The sequence below is a fragment of the Monodelphis domestica genome, chromosome 2, assembly GCF_027887165.1.
Source record: "Monodelphis domestica isolate mMonDom1 chromosome 2, mMonDom1.pri, whole genome shotgun sequence".
Lineage (NCBI taxonomy): Eukaryota > Metazoa > Chordata > Mammalia > Didelphimorphia > Didelphidae > Monodelphis > Monodelphis domestica.
In genome coordinates, this window is record NC_077228.1 from 275,855,415 (window position 1) to 275,877,303 (window position 21,889).

The following is a 21,889-nucleotide window of genomic DNA, read 5'->3' on the forward strand; positions in this document are numbered from 1 at the left end:
AATGTGAGTTTAGTTGAAAGAATATAATACAATATGTAACCACTTGACCAGGGACATTAATTTTTTTTAACTTGTAATATGGTAAAAGTGAATGAATGAGTATGCCACCATGAATCCAAGGTGTGGAATCCCAATTATACTTATATACTTCTACCATATGGACAAAATGAGACTACTGTTTGTTATTCCTTCTATCAAATATTAGTAAAGTTTATTTTTTTGCTGAAATAAATAAAAGTAGATGGTCTATTCTCCCCCCCCATGCTTCAGTCAACTCCTGTGTGTCTCACATTGGAGACTACAACACCCAGGCTTTCTCTCATATATGTGACATGTATGTCATCCAATTCTAATTTCATGAAGATCCTAGATTTAGAGCTGGAAGTCATTAAGACCAGCACCTTCATTTTAGTGACTGATTTGGTGAGAAAACTGAGGCCCAGAAAAGTCAAATGACTATATAGGTAGTAGTTATTTGGAGAAGAATTTAGAACCTCAAGTTTCCTGAGCCCATGTCCAGTGGTCTTTATCCACTACACCCTGAACTCTTGTCCCACAGCTTTACTTCTTCTTTGCTAAATATCCCCATATGGATGTCTCATCAGTATTTCAAAATTTTCTATATCTAAAATAACTCATCTTCTTCAAGCTCTCCTCCTGTAAACTTCCCAATTTCTTTTGAAAGCTTGACCATCCTTCCAATAATTTAGGTTTATAACATCAAAATTGCCTTAGATTCTTCTTCTCCCTACCATATCTATTCAGATGCCAGTTTTCTCTGCCTAACACCTTTCAAATCGATATATCTTTTTTCTACTAACAAAATACTTCCATCCTGGTTAATACCCATATCAGTTCATTGCTATTTGTAAGAATCTCCTCATTGGTTCCCCCCCCCCCCCATTTAAATTTTCTTTTCCTTTTAGTTCATTATCAGCATAGTTGACAAAATGGACCAATGGGCACAATTCTTTAATTTTTTCTTAAAAATTAATTTAGAATATTTTTCCATGGTTACATGATTCATATTCTTTCCCTCCCATCTTCTCTCCCCTCTCCCATTGCCAATGAGCAATTCAACTTGGTTTTACATGTATCATTGATCAAGACCTATTTCCATATCATTAATATTTGCAATAGAGTGATCATTTACAGTCTACATCCCCACTCGTGTCCCCATCAAACCCTGTGATCAAAGAGGTATTTTTCTTCTGTGTTTTTACTCCCACAGTTCTTTTTCTGGACGTGGATAGCATTCTTTCTCATTAGTCCCTCAGAATTGACTTGTATCATTGCATTGCTGCTATATCCATCTCTGTGTACAGTGTTCTCCTGGTTCTGTTCCTCCCACTCAGCATCAATTCCTTGAGGTCTTTCCAGTTCACATGGAATTCCTCCAGTTCATTATTCCTTTGAGCACAATAGTATTCCATCACCACCAGACACCAGAATTTGTTCAGCCATTCCCCAATTAAAGGGCAGCCCCTCATTTTCCAGTTTTTTTGACACCTCAAAGAACGTGACTATAAATATTTTTGTACACATATTTTTCCCTATTATCTCTTTGGGATACAAACCTAGCAGTGGTATTGCTGGATCAAAGGGCAGGCATTCTTTTAAAGATCTTTGGACATAATTCCAAATTGCCTTCCAGAGTGGTTGGATCAATTCACAACTCCACCAGCAGTGCATTAGGGTCCCAATTTTGCCACATCCTCTCCAATATTTATTACTTTCCTTCATTGCCATATTAGCCAATCTGCTAGGTGTGGTATGGTATGTCAGAGTTGTTTTGATTTGCATCTCTCTGATTATAAGAGATTTAGAACACTTGTTCTATGTGCTATTGATAGTTTTGATTTTTTTTTATCAGAGAACTGCCTTAAAACTAAGTACCTGCCTATTCATGTCCCCTGCAGTGGGCACAATTCTGACTGTATCACCCCCTTCTCTAAAACTTTTAGCTCCATTTCTTTCAGGATAAAATGCAAAGTCCTGTCCTGGCAAAAAGATCCTCCACAAATCTTATTTCATATTATTTCCTTTTATCCACTCTTATGTTTCAGCCAGCTGGGATTATTGGATGTTCCTTGCATTTATATAATCCCAGAATATAATTTCTTGCTCTTATTTTTCTTCAAGCCTCTTTCAGGAGTCACTTCCATGAAAACCTGATTTCTCCTCTCTTCCAAGTATACTTTGTCAGTGCTCTCTTCCTCCACTGATTACCTTCCATTCATTTATCTGTATACATGTTCACTCTTGTCCTATATTGTAAACTGCTTCAAGGAAGGAATTGTGCATGTGGTCTTTGAAGCTCTAATTATCTGACAGTGGCTTTGCCACATAGTAGTTACTTAGTATTTGAATTGAGTACTTATCTTGCAGGATAGTTACATACTAACTAATGTGTGGGATACAAATATGAATAAGACACAAACTGAAAGAATTTATGGTGAAGTGCAGGATAAATGTATAGATAACTATAGAAGGGGTGTGGAGTGGGGATGGGAAATAGAGATGGAGAGAGGAGTGAGATGTAAAGATGGACAGACAGACAGAAGAAAATATGCCTGAGCATTTTGGCTATAGAGATGGAGGGTACTCAGGCTGGGACAAGATGGAGCCAAGGCCTTAGAGTATTGAGCTAAAAATTATAGCCTTAGAGAGAAGAAAGGGTCTTGAAAGGATCTAGGGAGTTGGATCAATTAAGGAACAAATCTCAATACTTTAGAGAATATAAAAACATAAGACAGGATTTCTATTCTCAGGGAACTTAAAATCTACATGGGAATGCTAATGTGACATACAAAAAGGCCAGGGATGAGGAAGAAATGTAAATGCTCTAGATAAAAATTAGAAAAGTTGAGCAAGTAAAAAGGATAGTTTGAAGAGGATCTGATAGATGATAGTTTTACATTTTTCATAAAGTCAATGATATAAAGTAAGAAGAGGAAATGAATGAAAGGAAATTTTTCACATGAATATCTGTTAAAAATCAAATAGCTAAGCAAAATATATGTAAGAGCTAGTGCCAGATTCCAGTACATGAGGGTTTAGAGCATATAAATTTGTTTTCCAAATAAATGCAAATAATTAGTAATCATGAACAAATATTCCATTAATAATAGAATGCAAATTAAAACAACTGAGGTTTTATCCTGAGCCCATCAAATAGGTAAAGATAATGAAAGGCAGATTTTGTTACTACAGTGTAGTGTTGGTAGAGCTGAGAATTGGACTAACAATTCTAGAACATAGTTTTGAATTATGTTAGAAAAGTGACTAAGTGATTCATATGCTTTGAATTCAGTGATGCCAGTGCTAGGCATATAAGTGAAAGACAGATGTTTGTTGATTTCTAGTTTATAATAAAAACATTTTAAACACAGAAGGAATATATAGTGCAAAATTGGAGAATGGCTGAACAAATTGTGATCTACAAATGTAGGGAAGTATTATACCATTAAAAAGATACGGAGGAATTTGGAGAAACATAGGAGGACTTGAATGAATTGATACAGAGCAAAGAAAGAACCAGGTGAAAAATGCACACAATAATGTAAATGAAAACAACACTAAAGGCAGCCAAAAGCTGATTACTTGCAAATGCCCCATTTTGGAGGAAATGTTGCACTCTTTAAGAAGTTATACTTCCCTTCTTCTGGTAGTAAGGGACTGTCAACATGGAATGTTGTATATGCTTTTAGATTCTATAGCTTTTCAGTTGGTTTTGCCTAACTGCTTTTTTTTTTTAAGCAAGGGTAAAGATTCAATGTGTATAAGGTTATAAAGGGAAATTACTAGTGTTAAAAATTAAAGGCATCAAAAAAACCTCATTTAAAAAACCCATTTTCCTTCCACATCTCTGTCCTTTTCCCTCAAAAACTGAGTAATACTTAGGACATTTTGCTTTATATACTTGACCTTGTTGGTTAGAAGGCTAGTTATGATATTTTGATATCTAATACAGTGGCAGGAATAGTAGATTTGGAGTCTTCTGATTCTAATAAACATTTATCCATAGTAGGCATATTAAGCACTTACTATGGGGTCAAGTGCTGGGGTTACAAAGAAAGGCAGAAGTCAGGCTTTGCCTTGGAGAGTTCACAGTCAAATGGGGGAAACAGCATGCAAATAACAATGTACTAACAAGTTACAGACAGGATAAATTGGAGAGAATCAACAGAAAAGGCACTAAAATGAAGGGGAATCAGAGAAAACTTCCTAAAGGTAGGATTGTAGCCAATAGGTAGAAATGAGGAAGGAGGGTATTTTGTGCATGGACAGCAAGTGAAAATCCAGTGGGGTTGTGATTGGTGATAGTGGTTGTTTATATTTTGTTATAAAGGACTTTGTTTTATTTGATTTTGTAGGTGATAGGGAGCCACTAGAATTTATTATCAGATAAATGAGAAAAGACCTGGGCTGACTTCCATCTGTGGGGTCTTGGGCAAGTTTCATTTCTCTGAGCCTTGGTTTCTTTTCTTTTCCCTGTGCACTGCCATAGGACATTTATTAGTTTCCTAATCTCCAAGTTTAGTGTGTGAACTTGAATGCACATGTACTGTTCTCACTTTCATTGCCTGCACCCTGTGCCACACACCTGCGGTTTCTGGTTTCAAGCCCATGAGGAAGGATATCCTCTGCATGCTAGTTGCAGGTAGCAGTGTAGCCTAGAACCTCTTCCTCATCTCAAATTGTATCATGGACACTATGTAAAAATAAATTGCTGAATCAGGAATATTCTTCAACTTCCTTGAGGGGAAAAAAAAAAGCCTGAGCTGTGAATTCTGAGCAATGATTGTCTAACCATGGCCAAAAGGTTTACCCTAAGAATTGGTATCTGAACCAATGTCCCGAAGGCTAGAAGGTTGGAGTGGCTAAATGTTGGGAGAGTGGTAGCTAGGGACCAATCAAACAAAATGGAAGACACTTACCAGAGCCCCAGAGCCTGTAGGATATCACAGCTGGAAGGGATCTCAAAGAGGGAACCCAACTCTCCCACTCTGTTAAAGAGGAAAACTGAGTTTCATGGCAAACAAGTGACTTACCCAAGGTCACATAGCTTGCAAGTGGCAGAGCCATAAGTCAAAGCTATTCTCCTGACTTTCTCTATCCATATAGGACTTCTCCAGAATGCATCACTTGACTGTGTCATTCTCTAAGGACATAAATGTCCTCAGCCTCATTGAGACTTGGTTTCTACCCATAATCATTCACAGAGTTGAATTAGATATATGCTTTGATAAAGCAGTTCTTGGTTGTTTCTTCTGTTGTACATTATTCTGAATAAGCAGTTTTCATCCAGTTGGTATTTCCCATATGTGTGTAGTTAGGGCGAGCTATTTTGAATTTACACCTCTTCTTTAGAAGGTGGTGCGATAAGTACCAAATAGTAACATCTAGAAATCACTTACCACAGTAACCATAAAAGCTTAATAATTGCTTCAAGCAGAAAATATTTGAATTTCTTGCTAAGCAAAGTGGTATGGCAACTAAGAATATCAGCAGTTTCAATACATTTATTTCTAAAACCTTAGAGAGAATAGTGAAAGGTTGAGGTGTATTATCTCATAAAGCAGTGACAAACAATGTAGGAAAAAAAATAAGTTTATAGAAGCTTTACAAGAGACCTCACCTAAGCAAAATTATTCTTAGGATGTTTAAAAAAGAAGTAAGATAATGGGCAAAAAATAAAAAAGATTTGTCAGTTAGCAAGTATTTATTATATCACTGGGACATGTCAGGCAGTGTTTGGAGCCGTGTTTGAAATATAGTATCAAAAAAAAAGAAATTGTCCCTGCATTTAAGGAATTTAAAATTTTATTGGAAACAAGATATCCACTGGAGACACCAAACTGGAGGCCAACTGTGATACTGAAATCACTTTAAAAGACTGATAATATATATATTAATTTAAGGTCACCAAGGAATTCACTTGTGCAATTCCAAAATGAAACACTCGTCATCTGCCATATTTTTGTGGTGTTTTTAATTACAACAAGAGGAAGAAAGTATGAGAGAGAGAGAGAGAGAGAGAGAGAGAGAGAGAGAGAGAGAGAGAGAGAGAGAGAGAGAGAGAGAGAGAGAGAAGGAAAGATGTTTAACTCAGACCCCACTCTGGCTCAGGCAGAGTGGCAGGCTTTAAGGCCTTGGATAGCCAATGCAGAGAAAGGGGATCTTATCACTCACGTGACCAATCTGAAGGAAAGCAGTCCCTAGGGCTCCTCCAACTCCAAGCACCAGCCCCAAACTGACTCTAGCCCTCTTCACAGGAAGTCCCAAGAACTCCAGAGGCTGTTCTCTACCTCACTTCCTGCATCTCACATATGCCAATGGTGGCTTTAGCTTGACCTAGAGGTCTGTCCTTTTTTTGCACATGTCTGTTGAAGGCCATATTCTCAAATAATTAAATCTTGAGTTTGCTGCAGCCCTTCCTAATCTTGTTACACTGAGTCCCTTGGTACACTGAGTCCCGTGGAGATTGTGGTTTCCAAGACCTGATTCTGTTATTCCAAGTATCTCTATTGTTATTGATCAGGAAATAGCTAAATCTGATCTTCTAAAGAATGGTCTGAATAGGATGGCATAGTTTTGAAATTCACACTACAAAGCTCTCTATGCAACTGAACCAGATTTAAATGTAATTGGGAAATGTTTAGCAAAATAAAAATATTATACAAAATTAATTTGTGGTTTTCTAAGTCAATATTTGACTTTGGGCATCTTTTTCTATTTGATTTTTAACACCAGTGATTTGTGCATAAATAGAAATTATGTAGATTAAAAAGTAATTTTGGTGTGAAGTGAGAAGGGTAGAAGTCACTAGTAGCAGGAACAGTCAGGGAAGGCCTCTGGTAGTATGACATCTGAAATTGAATTTAGGAGGAGCAAAGCATTCTAAGAGAAAAAGGAGTACTTTCCAGGCATGGGGACCTACCAGCCTTTACAAAGACACAGCAATGGAAGATGAAATATGAGGGAGGAATAGTTATTATTTTTGTAATAAGCTATTTTCCTCATCAGTGACAGTAACCACATTTGTTTCCTCAACATTATCATCCTGTTGTGCAGCATAAAAAAGTATGTAGATTATTCTAAGAATGTTTTAAAAGGGAATTGAAAGAACAACTAAATACGTAAGGAATAATACATGATGGAGTTGACATAATTTTAATACTAACAAAGGATCCATTTTCAAACTTTCAAAGACAGGAAGATTCTAAATTGGGAATCTTATAGATGGTATTATTACTGGTATTATTAACCCCAGAAAAGACTGCTTAGAAGAAATCAGCAATTACTGCTCTATTTGCATGCTTTTACATATTTATGAAATCATTATGAAAATTACACATCAGTATTCTTTTTTCTTAAGCACTTTTTTTAGCAAATATTATTTGATCCTCAGAATAATCTTGTAAGGTAGGTACTGTTATTACTTCCAGTTTAAATTTTTATGGAAACTAAGGCAAGCAGAAGTTGTGCCCTACCTAGCATCACATAACTAAGTGTCTGAGGTCAAATTTGAACTCTGTAGTTCCAGGGCCTAAGCTGTAACCACTACCTTCCTGGTTTTCTCTCTGTCAAGGTGCTTTTGATGAGACTGTAAGAAGGGTACAGTGGAGCTTTTATACACTTTTTTTTCTAACATCATATCTATAATTATACATTTAACAAAAGTATATGCAATACAAGATCCTGTAAATAAAAGTTTTCTCAAAGCAAAAAAAGTCTTTCAGTTACATAGATTATGTTAAGATGACATAAGATTCCTTGATAGATAACAACCACAGAGATGAAATTGCTTTATAATTTCTGCATAGCAATATCAAGCAAGGCCTATAAAATGTATGGAAAGTAAATATTTTTGGCAAGGTAGGTGCTTGTCTTGTACAAATTTGTTGAAAAATGCAAATGGAAAGGAATTGCCATACCCAGTGAGGAGACTTTTTTTGTGGAAGACATTCTGTTGATTGTGTGGAGCCATAGAATCATAATAGCTGATTTGCATAGCATTTTATATATGTTATTTGATCCATATAACTAGAAAGTATTCAAGTCAAAAGCCATTGTTCTCAAAATAGTTTCATATGGTAAATTATTTCAATCATGTACAGGCCTTTGGTCCTTTCTTTTAATAACTTATTGCTTATCAACTTTAATGTGATAACCTCCTGAGAAATAATTGTCCTGCCTAATCAGTGAATATTCAAAATTTTCATAATCTTTTGAGTTGTAATGAATACTATTCTTCTCTAAAGAACCTCTTATCCTTTCCATCCCTCTCTACTCTTACCTTTTTTTATTACTAGGATTTATTTTACTCAAAGTGTCTGTTAGGCCCCACACATTTTAAAAAATTGTTTAAACTCTCAGTTTCTGTCTTAGATGCAATACTAAGTATCATTTCCAAGGCATAAGAGCAGTAAGGGTGAGGCTATTAGGGTTCAATGACTTGCCCAGGATCACAGAGCTAGGAATTGTTTGAGGCCAAATTTGAACTCAGGACCTCCTGACTTCAGGACTGACTCTCTATCCACTGAACTACCTAGCTTCCCCCACTTGAACACATTTTTGCCTATTGTTATTTCTAGACCCATGATGGTGAACCTATGGCACATGTGTCGAAGATGATATGCAGAGAGACCTCTGAGTACATATAGGGCTGCCCTCTACTGAGTTGATCCTTTCCCCCTCTTCACCACAGTACCCCCCTTCCTTAGTCCTTCTCATATCTGGGACTAAGGGCTGTGGCAGGGAGGGAAAGAAGGGGGGGGAGTCTCCTCTCCACTGGGCCCAGCCCCAACCCCTAAAAGATTTCTACTTCCTTCTGGGCCAGCTTTCCATCTTGGGGGGGGTGACCCCACCCCCAAAGGCTAATTGAATTCCCTCTGGCCCCTACTCCCACCCTATGTGGGTCATAGCCAAATAGGCAGCCCTGGGGAGGCTAGATGCATAGGTGGGGTCCCTATGGTGGCAGGAGGTGGCTTCCCCCTGGGTATGAGACAGTTGGGAGCTTAATCCTCTGCCTCTTGAAGGTGGGGAGGGCAGCACTCGAACTTGGGAGAGAGGGGGACAGGGCCCTGCACCAAAGTCAGGGGTTTGGGCAGTGCACACGGTGGGGGAGGGCAGGACATGACACAAAGTCCCTAAATGGTTTACCATCACTATTCTAGACCTTGCCATTTCAAGAAATTAATGTTATGTTTACAAAGAATAATTGTATTGAAATGGTTTACAAGCCTTAGACTCTTGAACCTTTAGAGAAAAACTAACAATCTCTGTGGCAAGGTCATTTGTTGATGATGTTGCTATCCCATGGTTAAAAAAATTCTAGCTTGGGGGCAGCTGGGTAGTTCAGTGGATTGAGAGCTAGGCCTAGAGACGGGAGGTCCTAGATTCAAATCTGGCCTCAGATACTTCCCAGCTGTGTGATCCTGGGCAAGTCACTTGACCTCCATTGCCTAGCCCTTACCACTCTTCTGCCTTGGAACCAATACATAGTATTGACTCCAAGATGGAAGGTAAGGGTTTTAAAAAAAATTCTAGCTTGATAAGGCTTTTTTAGTGCTTTTGGCACTGACTTTTAAGAACCCTTGGTCACGTCTAAGAAAGATTCCATGAAAGATTACTTTGTAAATGTTTTAATTTTTTTTCATGTTAGGTCAAATATTTTTTATGTTAATGAGAAAGCTATTGAACTGATTTAGTGATTAGATTTAGCTGAGACTTGTATTTACACAAGACTTGGGTTTTTGCTTTCTTTTTGAGAAAACTTTTACCTTTAACAAGTCAAATGCTTTTTTGTAAATCAGCAAATGGTATATAGTGGGATCTGATCTTTTCTGCAAGTTATAATTGCTTGCCTGAAAAGATGTGGGCTCCTAGAGAGAATCATTTACAAAAGCCTTTACCTTCTTATTTTCATTGAAAATGCCCTCAATATCTGTGTTGATTGTGAAGATGAGATCAACTCCCCTGCCCATTTTTAGATTTAATCACCAGAAGCATATACACCCCACTTATCCTTAAGTGTGGGAGGTTTGTCATCGACTTTCATATGGTGGGGTCACAGATTTCCCCCACTTAAGGATAAAATCTAAAAATGGGCAGGGGAGAGTTAATCCCATCTTCATAAGGTCATTCTTATGAAGATTTTATATATGTAAGGAAGTAAGCATATAGATCAGTAGTTAGTGATATTCTTGTGCTCACCTTTTTTGAGAGTTCATCGGATCCATGATTTTTTCCATTATTTTGGTGTCTTTTCCTGAGATATTTTGGAAAACAATTCTCTACTGCTGTAAGATTGTATTGACTCCATTATTAATTTTTTCTATGTGTATTGTCTGGAGTCTAATTGAAGTTCTTCCCAACTTTTTCACTTTAATTATCATTTTTGCTTTATAATAAAGAACACTGAGGAGTAAGGTGGTTCCTCTGTCACCGATGACTGTTCACTGACCCTGTATATTTGTGTTATTGTCACTTCAAGCATCAAGGACTTGCTTTTTTTTTTTAACCCTTAATTTCTTAGATTTGTTACTAAGTATCAGACAAAAGAGCAGTAAAGGCTAGACAATCAGAGTTAAGTGACTTGCCCAGGGTCCCACAACTAGGAAGTGTCTGAGGCCATATTTGAACCTAGGACCTCCTGTCTCCAGGCCATTTAGCTGCCCCCAAGAAACTCTATGTTCACCAAAGGAGTTCACTACTGCTGTGGAAAATGCTTGCTACAATCTTAGTGGGATTTTCTATAGATTGTCAGGTTCTCTAGGTGTTCCTGTTTATGGACAGATAATGTGGTGCTGATTACATTATTCCTTGAACATGATTGGGCTTCTTCCTTAATGAGACCCATGAGTTCTTAAGAGATGAGAGCTTAATAATTCATACAGGCAAACTAGCTGGATGAAAAATAATGTCCAGATTAAACATATGATTAAATGACTGGTGCATTGTGATAATACTCTAGCACAGTGTTGGAAGTATTGGTACGCATGCCCAGCTGCCATGGGGGAGCTGCTCTATTGCCACTCTTCCCAGCTCCAGAGGACATTTTTTGTGTGCCCCACCCCTCTGTCTAGCTGCCCAAAGTGAGCACTTCATCCCTCCACTCTCTGGAGTAATGCAAGGGGCTCACAGGCAGCTTGAAGTTCAGTTTGGGCATGTGAAAACCTTCACCAACACTGCCTTAGCACATATATCTTGGACAAGCACTAAAGATGGACAGTTGATCCCAGAACTGAATCAGAGGAAAAGCAAAGGGCTTACATTTAGAAAATTATTCAGTGCTCTCTAAGATAATAGCACATAATACCTAACCTTTATATAGCATTTTTAAGATTTACAAAGTGTTTTATAAGTATTCCTTATAACAACCCTGAGAGGTGGGTTGAGGAAACTGAGGCCGATTAAGTGACTTGCCTTTAATCGCACAACTGGCAAGTGCTTGAGGCAGGGTTTTAACTCTGGTCTTTTCTGACTCCAGATCTTGCTTTATCCACAGTACCACGTAACTGCTTCCCAAGTTGATTCACAACCCAAAGTTCCACTTTTTTAATACAGATGTTCTCCCAGTAATATTACATGGTTGTGAATCTTGGATATCACAGGCTCCAAAAAATCAAAATTACATGTGGACCAAAGGACAGTGAAGAGTGGGAGGCAAATATGTGGCATCTAGAAGGAAGGGTATGTTGGGAGAGGAGGCAGCTACTCATGCTGAGAGCTAAAGGATTTCAGGTAGACTTTTTGTAATCTGCCTCATTGCTGTAGGCAGATTACCAAAAAAGTCCAGCTAATTTGAGAGGAGATAGAACAAGAGGGTCTGTGGAAGGATGGGGACAGAACTGCATAGAATTGGAGACTATGGACTAACTGCAAGAGGAAGGTATGGAATAATATTTACCTCTCCAGGTTATACATTCTCTGAGAGTAGAGACCTTTAAAAGATCCATTCTTTTTTTTCCCCCATTTGAATTAGTTTATTTAGTCAATTTAGAACATTATTCCTTGGTTACAATAATCACATTATTTCCCTCCCTCCCCTCCACCCACCCTTCCCCACAGCCAATGTGCAATTTCATTGGGTATTACTTGTGTCCTTGATCAGAACCTATTTCCATGCTGTTGATGTCTGCACTAGGATGTTCATTTAGAGTCTACCTCCCCAGTCATATCCCCCTCGTCCCATGTAGTCAAGCAGTTGTTTTTCTTCAGTGTTTCTACTCCCACAGTGTTTCCTCTGAATGTGGATAGTGGTTATTCTTGTAGATTCCTCCAGGTTGTTCAGGATCACTGCATTGTCACTAATAGAGAAGTCCATTACGTTCAATTGTACCACAGTATATCAGTCTCTGTGTAGAATGTTCTCCTGGTTCTGCTCCTCTTGCTCTGCATCATTTCCTGGAGGTTGTTCCAGTTCCCATGGAATTCCTCCACTTTATTATTACTTTTAGCACAATAGTATTCCATCACCAACATATACCACAATTTGTTTAGTCATTCCCCAATTGAAGGGCATCCCCTCATTTTCCAATTTTTTGCCACCACAAAGAGTGTAGCTATAAATATTCTTGTATAAGTCTTTTTCCTTATTATCTCTTTGGGGTACAAACCCAGCAGTGCAGGCAGTCTTTTATCACCCTTTGGATATAGTTCCAAATTGCCCTCCAGAATAGCTGGATCAATTCACAACTCCACCAGCAATGCATTAATGTTCCTACTTTTCCACATCCCCTTCAGCATTCATTACTTTCCCTTGCTGTCATGTTAGCCAATCTGCTAGGTGTGAGGTGATACCTCAGAGTTGTTTTGATTTGCATTTCTTTGACAAGACTGCCATTCTTTTTTTTTTCCCAACCCTAACTATCTAGCACCTTCTATACATTCATTATTATTTTTTTTAACCCTTACCATCCCTCTTGGACTCAATACTGTGCTCCAAGGCAGAAGAGTGGTAATGGCTAGGCAATGGGGGTCAAGTGACTTGCCCAGGGTCACACAGCTGGGAAGTGTCTTGAGGTCAGATTGGCCTGGCTCTCAATCCACTGAGCTACTCAGCTGCCCCCAAGGCTGCCATTCTTGATACAGAGTACAATATTAAATATTGGGTCTCTGTTTTGGTGTGGTGTTCATTACCTAGTTGGAGGGGCAAAACAAATGTGCAATAGGATCATACATAGATTTAGAGATTGGAGGAACTTTAAAAATCAGCTAATCTAATCACTTTTCTTTATTTTTCTTTTTTATCCTATCTTCTACCCTTGAATGAATACTATATGTTGATTCCAAAACAGAAGAGTGGTAAAGGCTAGGCAGTCAGGGTAAAGTGACTTGTCCAGGGTCCCACAGCTAGGAAGTACCTGAGGTCACATTGGAACCAAGGACCTCATGTGTCTAGCTCTCAATCCATTGAGCCACCTAGCTACCCCTCCCCCCCTTTCTTTTTTTACAGATAAGAAAATTGAGACCCTGAGAGATAAGTGATTTGTCTGAGGCCACAGAAATAGTAATGAACAGATTTGGGATCTGATTCAAATTCCATTTAAAATTCAACCCTTTTCCCATGACATCAGGCTGCTTAAAAATAATTAGAGAATAATTAAAAAGCAATAAATGAAAAAAATACAAATAGCAGAATAAAACCTCCCATACTTAAAGGCTAGACTAGAGGAATAAAATAAAAGAGTATGGTTTGGGAAGATTTCTTTTAAAATAGTTCCATAATGTTTTAAGAATGTATTCTTTAGGGGGCAGCTGGGTAGCTCAGTGGATTGAGAGCCAGTCCTAGAGACGGGAGGTCCTAGGTTCAAATCTGGTCTCAGACACTTCCCAGCTGTGTGACCCTGGGCAAGTCACTTGATCCCCATTGCCTAGCCCTTACCACTCTTCTGCCTTGAAACCAATACACGGTATTGATTCCAAGATGGAAGGTTAGGATTTAAAAAAATATATATATTCTTTTGGATTCTGAGGAGTAAATAGTAGTTTCTGAATCAATTGTTTTTTTTAAATTTTATTTAAATTAATTAATTTAGAATATTTTTCTATGGTTTACAAGATTCATGCTCTTTCCCTGCCCTTCCCCAAACCCCCTCCTGTAGCCGCTGCACAATTCCCCTGGGGTTTTACACGTGTCATTGATCAAGATCCATTTCCTATACCATGAATCAGTTATTTTTTATTTATATATATTTCTCACCATTCTTCAGGTCCCCCCATTCATATTTAATTTAAGGTATTTTTCCATGGTTACATGATTCATATTCTTTCCCTCCCTTCTACCCTCCCCCTTCCCTGAGCCGATGAGCATTTCCACTGGGTTTTACACATTGTTCAAAACCCATTTCCATATTATTAATATTTGCAATAGTGATAATTTAAAGTTAACATCCCCAATCATATCCCCATTGAGCCATGTGATCAATAATAAGTTTTTCTTCTGCATTTCTACTCCCACAGCTCTTTCTCTGGATGTGGATAGTGTTCTTCCTTCCTTCCTTCCTTCCTTCCTTCCTTCCTTCCTTCCTTCCTTCCTTCCTTCCTTCCTTCCTTCCTTCCTTCCTTCCTTCCTTCCTTCCTTCCTTCCTTCCTTCCTTCCTTCCTTCCTTCCTTCCTTCCTCCCTTCCTCCCTTCCTCCCTTCCTCCCTTCCTCCCTTCCTCCCTTACCTTCCATCTTGCAATCAATGCTGAGTATTGGTTCCAAGGTAGAAGAGTGGTAAGGGCTAGGCAATGGGGGTTAAGTGACTTGCCCAGGGTCATGTAGCTAGGAAGTGTCTGAGGCCAGATTTGAACCCCATGACCCCCATGACCTCCCATCTCTGAGCCTGGCTCTCAATCCACTGAGCTACCCAGCTGTCCCCAATAGTGTTCTTTCTTATAAGTTCCTCAGAACTGTCCTGGATCTTTGCATTGTTTCTAGTAGAGAAGCCCATTATGTTCGATTGTGCCATAATATATATATATATATGTGTATATATATATATATTTTTCCCCAAATACAGATAGAAACAATTTTTTACAATTGTTTTCTGACATTTTGCAATTCAGATTCTCTCCTTTCCCCCTCTTTCTTTTGACCTTCTTAGTAAAAGGAGTCAGAGAGTATCATCAGTCAATTTTCCAGTATAATTGCTTTTCTGAAATGGTTTGACTAATTTACAAATCAGTCAGTACTGTTTTGGTGTATTTGTCTTCCTTATAGCTTCTCTTAAGATTTTCCATTTTTTATCATCTATAATGATTTGGTGGGTATGATGTAAAACCTGTTATTTTAATTGCTCTTATTAAAATTTATGATCAGTTACTTACATTTCTTCTGAAAACTTTCATATTCCTTGCTATATTGTCTTTTGGGGAATCATCTTTGATCTTAAGTATTTTTTATATTTTTACTATTACATTTTAGATATTTGACTTTTATCAGAGAGCCTAGTTCATCAGCTTTGTTCATGCAAAAGCCCTTTACTTTTATGTAATCAAAGTTCTTTTGTCAGTTATGATCTCTTTATTCCTTGGTTATTTATGAATTTCCCTCTAAAACATAAACCTGAAAGAATTTTCCTTCATTTTCCCTTTAGTTTTGTTATTATGTTGCCTTTAACAGCTATTTGGATTTTATTTCGGTATGTGGTATAAGCAGAATGAATGGACATGGCAAATCTAAAGGAATACAGAAAGTACACATTGGTTGGAAGGGTTTTAAATATGGGAAGTTTCTGATTTTTATCACAGGAAAGAATGGCCTCATTGATACTATAAACTTATTAGAAAGAGAGAGAGGATGATTAATTTTAAACTGTATGATGTAGGAGAGGCAATGTGGTATGGCATGGGGGGAATAGGAATAAGCATTTTTATTCCAAATCCAACCTCAGACACTTACTAGATGTGTAACCCTGGGGAAATTACTTTACCTCTGTTTGCCCCAGTTTCCTCATCCTTAAAAGGGGGATCATAATTTTAACTACCTAACTCCCAGGGTAGGTGGAAGCTCAAATGAGATGTTTATAAATGACCTAAAGGTACATGGCACATAGTAATAAGTAAGCATTGTATAAATGTTAGCCATTATTATATTACTTACTATTAAGTACCTATTATGTGTCAGTCTGTGAGTTAAACATTTTACAAATAGTATCTTATTTGAAATAATATTGAGTGGAAAGAATGCTTAACTTATAGTTAGGTGGGTTAGTGCACACTTCAACATGTAATAGCCATGTAACTATGAGCAATGCCACTTTTGCTTTCTTAGACTTCATTTCCTTTTTTGTAATATGGGGATTATATTGTGAAACATATGCTTATAATTCATTTAAGATGTTGGTCTAATGTCATTTCTACCAGACTGCTTTCTGTTTTTCCTAGGATTTGCTATTGTGTAGGGAATTATTTTAAAATAATTTGTTTTTAAGTTTATCAGATGTCAAGTTATTAAATTCCATTATTTCTGATTCTTCCTTGTCAAGACTGTTACAGTGATCTTTTACTTTTATATTTTTTTAACCATTACTAAGTAGTTTTGATGAGTACTCCCTTTTATGTGTCTCTATTTCTAACTTTGATGTTTTTTTCTCAGATTTTTTCAATACTTTATTCTTTCAAATGAATTTTGATTTTATTTTGTCTAGCCCTGTAGAAAATTAAAAAAGAATACTTGATATAAACATTAATAGTAATAAAAATAATAGCTCTCATCTAGTGCTTTAAGATTTGCAAAGCATTTCACAAACATTTATTTTATCCTTACCACAATCCTGGGAGGTAGATGCTGTTACTGCCCCTATTTTACAGATGAGGAAAGTGAGGCAGGCAGTTTAAGTGCACTTGTCGTCCAGGATCACACAGCTAGTGTCTAAAATTGGAGTTGAACTCAGGTCTTCTTGATTCTTGAGTCCAGTGTTTATGTACTGTGCTATATTTTAAAAAAATTTAATTTAATAACAAATTTCCACATGAGTTTCCTGAAGTTATATAATCTAAATTGTTTTCCCTCCTGCCTCCTGGAATTTGCAAGCAATTCAGTCTGGATTATACATGTATTATCGCACAAAACATGTTTCCATATAATAATCTTATAAAACCGAAACCCTAAAACATACCCAAATAAACAAGTGATAAATCTTATGCTTCCATCTGCATTCTGACTCCAACAATTCTTTCTCTGAAGGTGGAGAACATTCTTTTTCATAAGTCCGTCAGAATTATCCTGGATCATTGTATTGTTGTTAGTTGTAAAATCTATCACACGGTTGATTGTTCCACAATATTGGTATTTCTGGATACGTTTTCCTGATTCTGTTTATTTCACTTTGTATTAATTCATGTAAATATTTCCAGCTCTTTATGAAATCATTCATTTCTGATAGCTCAATAAAACTCCTGTCACTGTCATATACCACAATTTGTTTAGCCTTTTCCCAATTGAAGCACATGCCTTTAGTTTCCAATTCTTTGCCACCACAAAGAGAGTAGCTATAAATGTTTTTGTACAACTTTTCCATTTGTTTTTTATCTCTTGGGATACAGACCTAGTAGTAGTATTACTGAATCAAAGGGTATGCATTCTTTTATAGCACTTTGGGCATAATTCCTAATTGCTCTCCAGAGTTGTTGAATCAGTTCACAACTCCACCAGTAATGCATTTGTGTTCCAATTTTGCTACTCCCCTCCAACATTTATCATTTTCCTTTACTGTTCTGATGGCAACTCTGCTAGGTGTAAGGTGGAAGCTTGGTATTATTTTAATTTGTGTTTCTTTAATTGAATGATTTAGAATACTTTTTCAAATGATTATTGATAGCTTTGATTTCTTCATCTGAAAACTGCCTATTCATATCCCTTGACCATTTTGCATGTGATCTTAAAAGAGAAATAGTTAAATTATTTAACATTGTACTAGAAACACCAGCAGTAGCAATTAGAGAAGAAAAAGAAATTGAAAGTATTAAAATTGGCAATGAGGAGACCAAGCTATCACTCTTTGCAGACAATATGATGGTTTACTTAAGGAATCCTAGAGAATCAACCAAAAAGTTACTCGAAATAATCAACAACTTTAGCAAAGTTGCAGGATACAAAAGAGAAATAGTTAAGAGGCCTTTCCCAACGTTGGGTAGTATGTAAATTCTTTATTTTATTTTTAAAAAATTTCTTTTTCTTTTTCTTTTTCTTTCTTTATTCTTTATTTTATTTTTTAAAAATTTACATGTCAGTATAATTTTTTTAAACCCTTCTGTCTTAGAATCAGTACTATGTATCAGTTCCAAGGCAGAAGAGTGTGGTAAGAGCTAGGCAATGGGGGTTAAGTGACTTGCCCAGGGTCACACAGCTGGGAAGTGTTTGAGGTCAAATTTGAACCTAGGACCTCCTGTCTCTAGCTCTTGCTCTCAATTCACTGAGCCACCCAGCTGCCCTCTCAATGCAATTTTTAATAAATATTTTCTGATATTTTGTGATCCATGTTCTTTCCCTCCTTCCCACCCCTCCTCAAGATGGCATGTAATATGAAGTAGATTGTGCATGTGTTATTATATAATGCTTATTTCCATTTTCATATGAAAGAAGATGCATATTATATGCACTAGAGAAAAATTCATGGAGGAATTGAAGGGAAGTGGAATGTTTCCATCTGAATTCAGACTTGTCAGTTTCTTCTGTGACAGTGGATAGCCTTTTTTGTCATGAGTCTCTTGGAGTTGTGGGATTCTTATGATAATAGTTTAGTCCTTCATAGTTGATCATCATACAGGATTTCTTATACACTGTTCTTCTGGTTCTGTTCACTTCATTTTGCATCAGTTCATATAAGTAGGTTTTTCTGAACTTAGTTTTATTCATCATTTCTTATGGTACAGTCCTTTTCCATTATAATCATATACCATATCTTGTTCAGCCATTCTCAATTGATTAATAATCCCCAAGTTTCTGATTTTTTGCAACTTAAAAGAGTTTCTAAAAATATTTTTGGTACAAGTAGGTCCTTTTCATCTATCTCTGATCTCTTTAGGCCATAGACCCAGTTGTGGTATTGCTGGGGAAAAGTATATGCACAGTTTTATGGCCTTCTGGGTTCCATATTGCTCTCTGGAATGCACAATATGAATTCTTAGCCAAACAAGACATAGAGGCACTAATAAAAGACAAAGTGTGCCATTTTGATTACACAAAATAGAAAAGCCTTTGTGTGAACAAAGTTAATGTAATTATGAAGAAAAGTGGTGAGTGCCACTGGGAGGAAAAAAATCTGTGTATCAAGTATTTCTTATAACAGGCCAGCTAAGATAGATAAGAAATACAAGACAGAAATACAAGAGACCAAAAGTGAGTTTTTTGCCTTTCCAGTCAGGTTAGTCAGCATTTCCCAGTATATAAACAATGAAAATATGTAAACAAGCAGTTCTCAGAAGATTTGCACACTATAACTACCATATGAAAAAATGAATTGAATGACTAATAAGAGAAGTGTATATCAAAACAACTCTGAAGAGTCATGTAGGTGGTTCAATGAGTAGAGAGCCAGGCCTGGAGATGAGAATTCCTGGGTTTAAATTTGGCCTCAGGGGGCAGCTGGGTGGTTCTGTGGATTGAGGGGGGGGGGGTTCCTTGATTCAAATCTGGCCTCAGACATTTCCCAGCTGTGTGACCCTGAGTAAGTCACTTAATCCCCATTGCCTAGTCCTTACCACTCTTCTGCCTTGGAACCGATACACAGTATTGACTCCAAGATGGAAGGTAAGGGTTCTTAAAAAAAGGGGGAAGAGGGGTAGCTGGGTGCCTCAGTGAATTGAGAGCCAGGCCTAGAGATGGGAGGTCCAAGGTTCAAATCTGTCCCAAGACATTTCCCAGCTATGTGATCCTGGACAAGTCACTTAACTCCCATTGCCTAGCCCTTACCACTCTTCTGCCAAGACAAAAAGGTAAGGGTTTATTTTAAAAAAAAAATCTGGCCTCAGATACTTGCTAGCTGTATGACCTCAAAGGCAAGTCACTTAACTCCAGTTGCCAACCCTTACCAATCTTCTGCCTTGTAATTGTTCTAAGATGAAAGATAAAGGTTTAAAAAAGGGGAACTGGAGATGGATAATATAAGTGTAATCAATAATAAAATAATACATATAGAATAAAAAACAAAATAGAATCAAATATTTGCTCAGTAGTGTTTCTTCCAAAATCCACCTTAAATTCTTCTTTCCTTTCTTTGGTTTTATTTTCATTATTTTTTCTCCTGCCAAATATTGGAAAGATAAAAACTTAATGATTTTGTGAAGAAGTGGGAAAGGTGGACATAGGTAAAGATGCCCAGGGAGCAAGGAATATCTTATTTGTGAGTATATGAACATGCTTATTTAGCCTAAAGGTAATTCTGGTCTTCCCTGTAAAAATGTTTTAAATGCCTCTGGTCAATATCAATGCAAATACCTTTTCAATATTTTATCTAATTTTGCTTCTCATTTCCATTGTCTTTGCAGGTGACAGTTGGTCGAGGATCTGACGTCACATACCAGCTGCTTTCTAAAATTTGTCCATTGATGATTTCTCGAAACCATTGTGTTTTCAAGCAGAATGCTGAGGGCCAGTGGACAATGATGGACAACAAGGTAGAAGAATTCATAGTACTCAAGTGGTACTCATCAAATGGTCTTCAAAGGTGATACCTGACTTGGGACAGATACTGTTTCAGGAGCTTTCTCATTGACCAAACAATTACTAAATACCTTCCATTTAGATTGAAAGATAGACATAGGAGACAGAAAATTTAAATAAGTCATTCCTTGCCTTCATAGAACTTATAGTCTAAGTTTGGACAAGAAAACAGGAACCCAGATAACTATAATATCCAGGCCTGTATAATAAAATCATCAGAGGGCAGTGAGGTGGCTCAATGGATTGAAAATCAGGCCTAGAGACAGGAGGTCCCAGGTTCAAATCTGGACTTAGATTTAGATATGTCCTTGCTGTGTGATCCTGAGCAAGTTACTTAATTTCTATTGCCTAGTTCTTACTGTTCTTCTGCCTTGGAACCAATACATAGTACTGATTCTAAGATGGAAATAAAAGTTTTTTTAAAAACCATTACCTTCCATCTTAGCATCAATACTGTGCATTGGTTCTAAAGCAGAAGAGCAGTAAGGGCTAGACAGTGGGGGGTTTAAGTGACTTACCTATGGTCACACAGCTGGTAGGAAGTGTTTGAGGCCAGATTTGAACCCAGGACCTTCTGTGTCTAGTCCTGGCTTTCAATCCACTCAGCCACTTAGGTGACCCCAAAGGCTTTCATAAATAAATAAATAAGAGAATTGCCAAACATTAAGTGCTATGTGAGTTCATTACTTGAACACATCAGGAAAGGCCTCATAGAAGTGGGAGTAGAGAGGGAGGAGGACATTCCAGTTATAGGTAACAGCCTGAGCCATAGTGGAGATGGGAGAGTTCATTATGTTCTATATATAGGAGAAGAGAGTCATCCAGTTTAGTTAGTGTGTAAAAGATTGAGAAAATATTCTACTGAAAACTAGCAGAAAAATACATTGTTAGTTTATGGAGAGCCTTGAATACTAGGCAAAGGATTTTGAGCTTTATTCAGTTACTAGTGAAGGACTCTGGAAATTTTTTTTTTAACTTTTATTTAGTCAATTTAGAACATTATTCCTTGGTTACAAGAATCATGTTCTTTCCCTCCCTCCCTTCCCATAGTCCATGTACAATTCGACTGGGTATTACGTGTATCCTTGATCAGAAACTATTTCCATGTTGTTGATGTTTGCACTAGGATGTTCATTTAGAGTCTATATCCCCAATCATATCCCCTCGACCCATGTATTCAAGGAGTTGTTTTATTTCTGTGTTTTTACTCCCACAGTGTTTCCTCTGAAT

General features: G+C 37.3%; 1 protein-coding gene across 3 annotated transcripts in view; it reads left to right on the plus strand.

Moving 5' to 3' along the window:
* RNF8 (ring finger protein 8) overlaps nt 1–21,889 on the plus strand; it is a 95,348-nt gene that overhangs the window by 5,067 nt on the left and 68,392 nt on the right. For all 3 annotated transcript variants that reach the window (XM_003340356.4, XM_007483816.3, XM_007483817.3), the window contains exon 2: nt 20,485–20,613. In XM_003340356.4, coding sequence (XP_003340404.2) covers nt 20,485–20,613 — 129 coding nt within the window. The remainder of the gene's footprint in view (nt 1–20,484; nt 20,614–21,889) is intronic.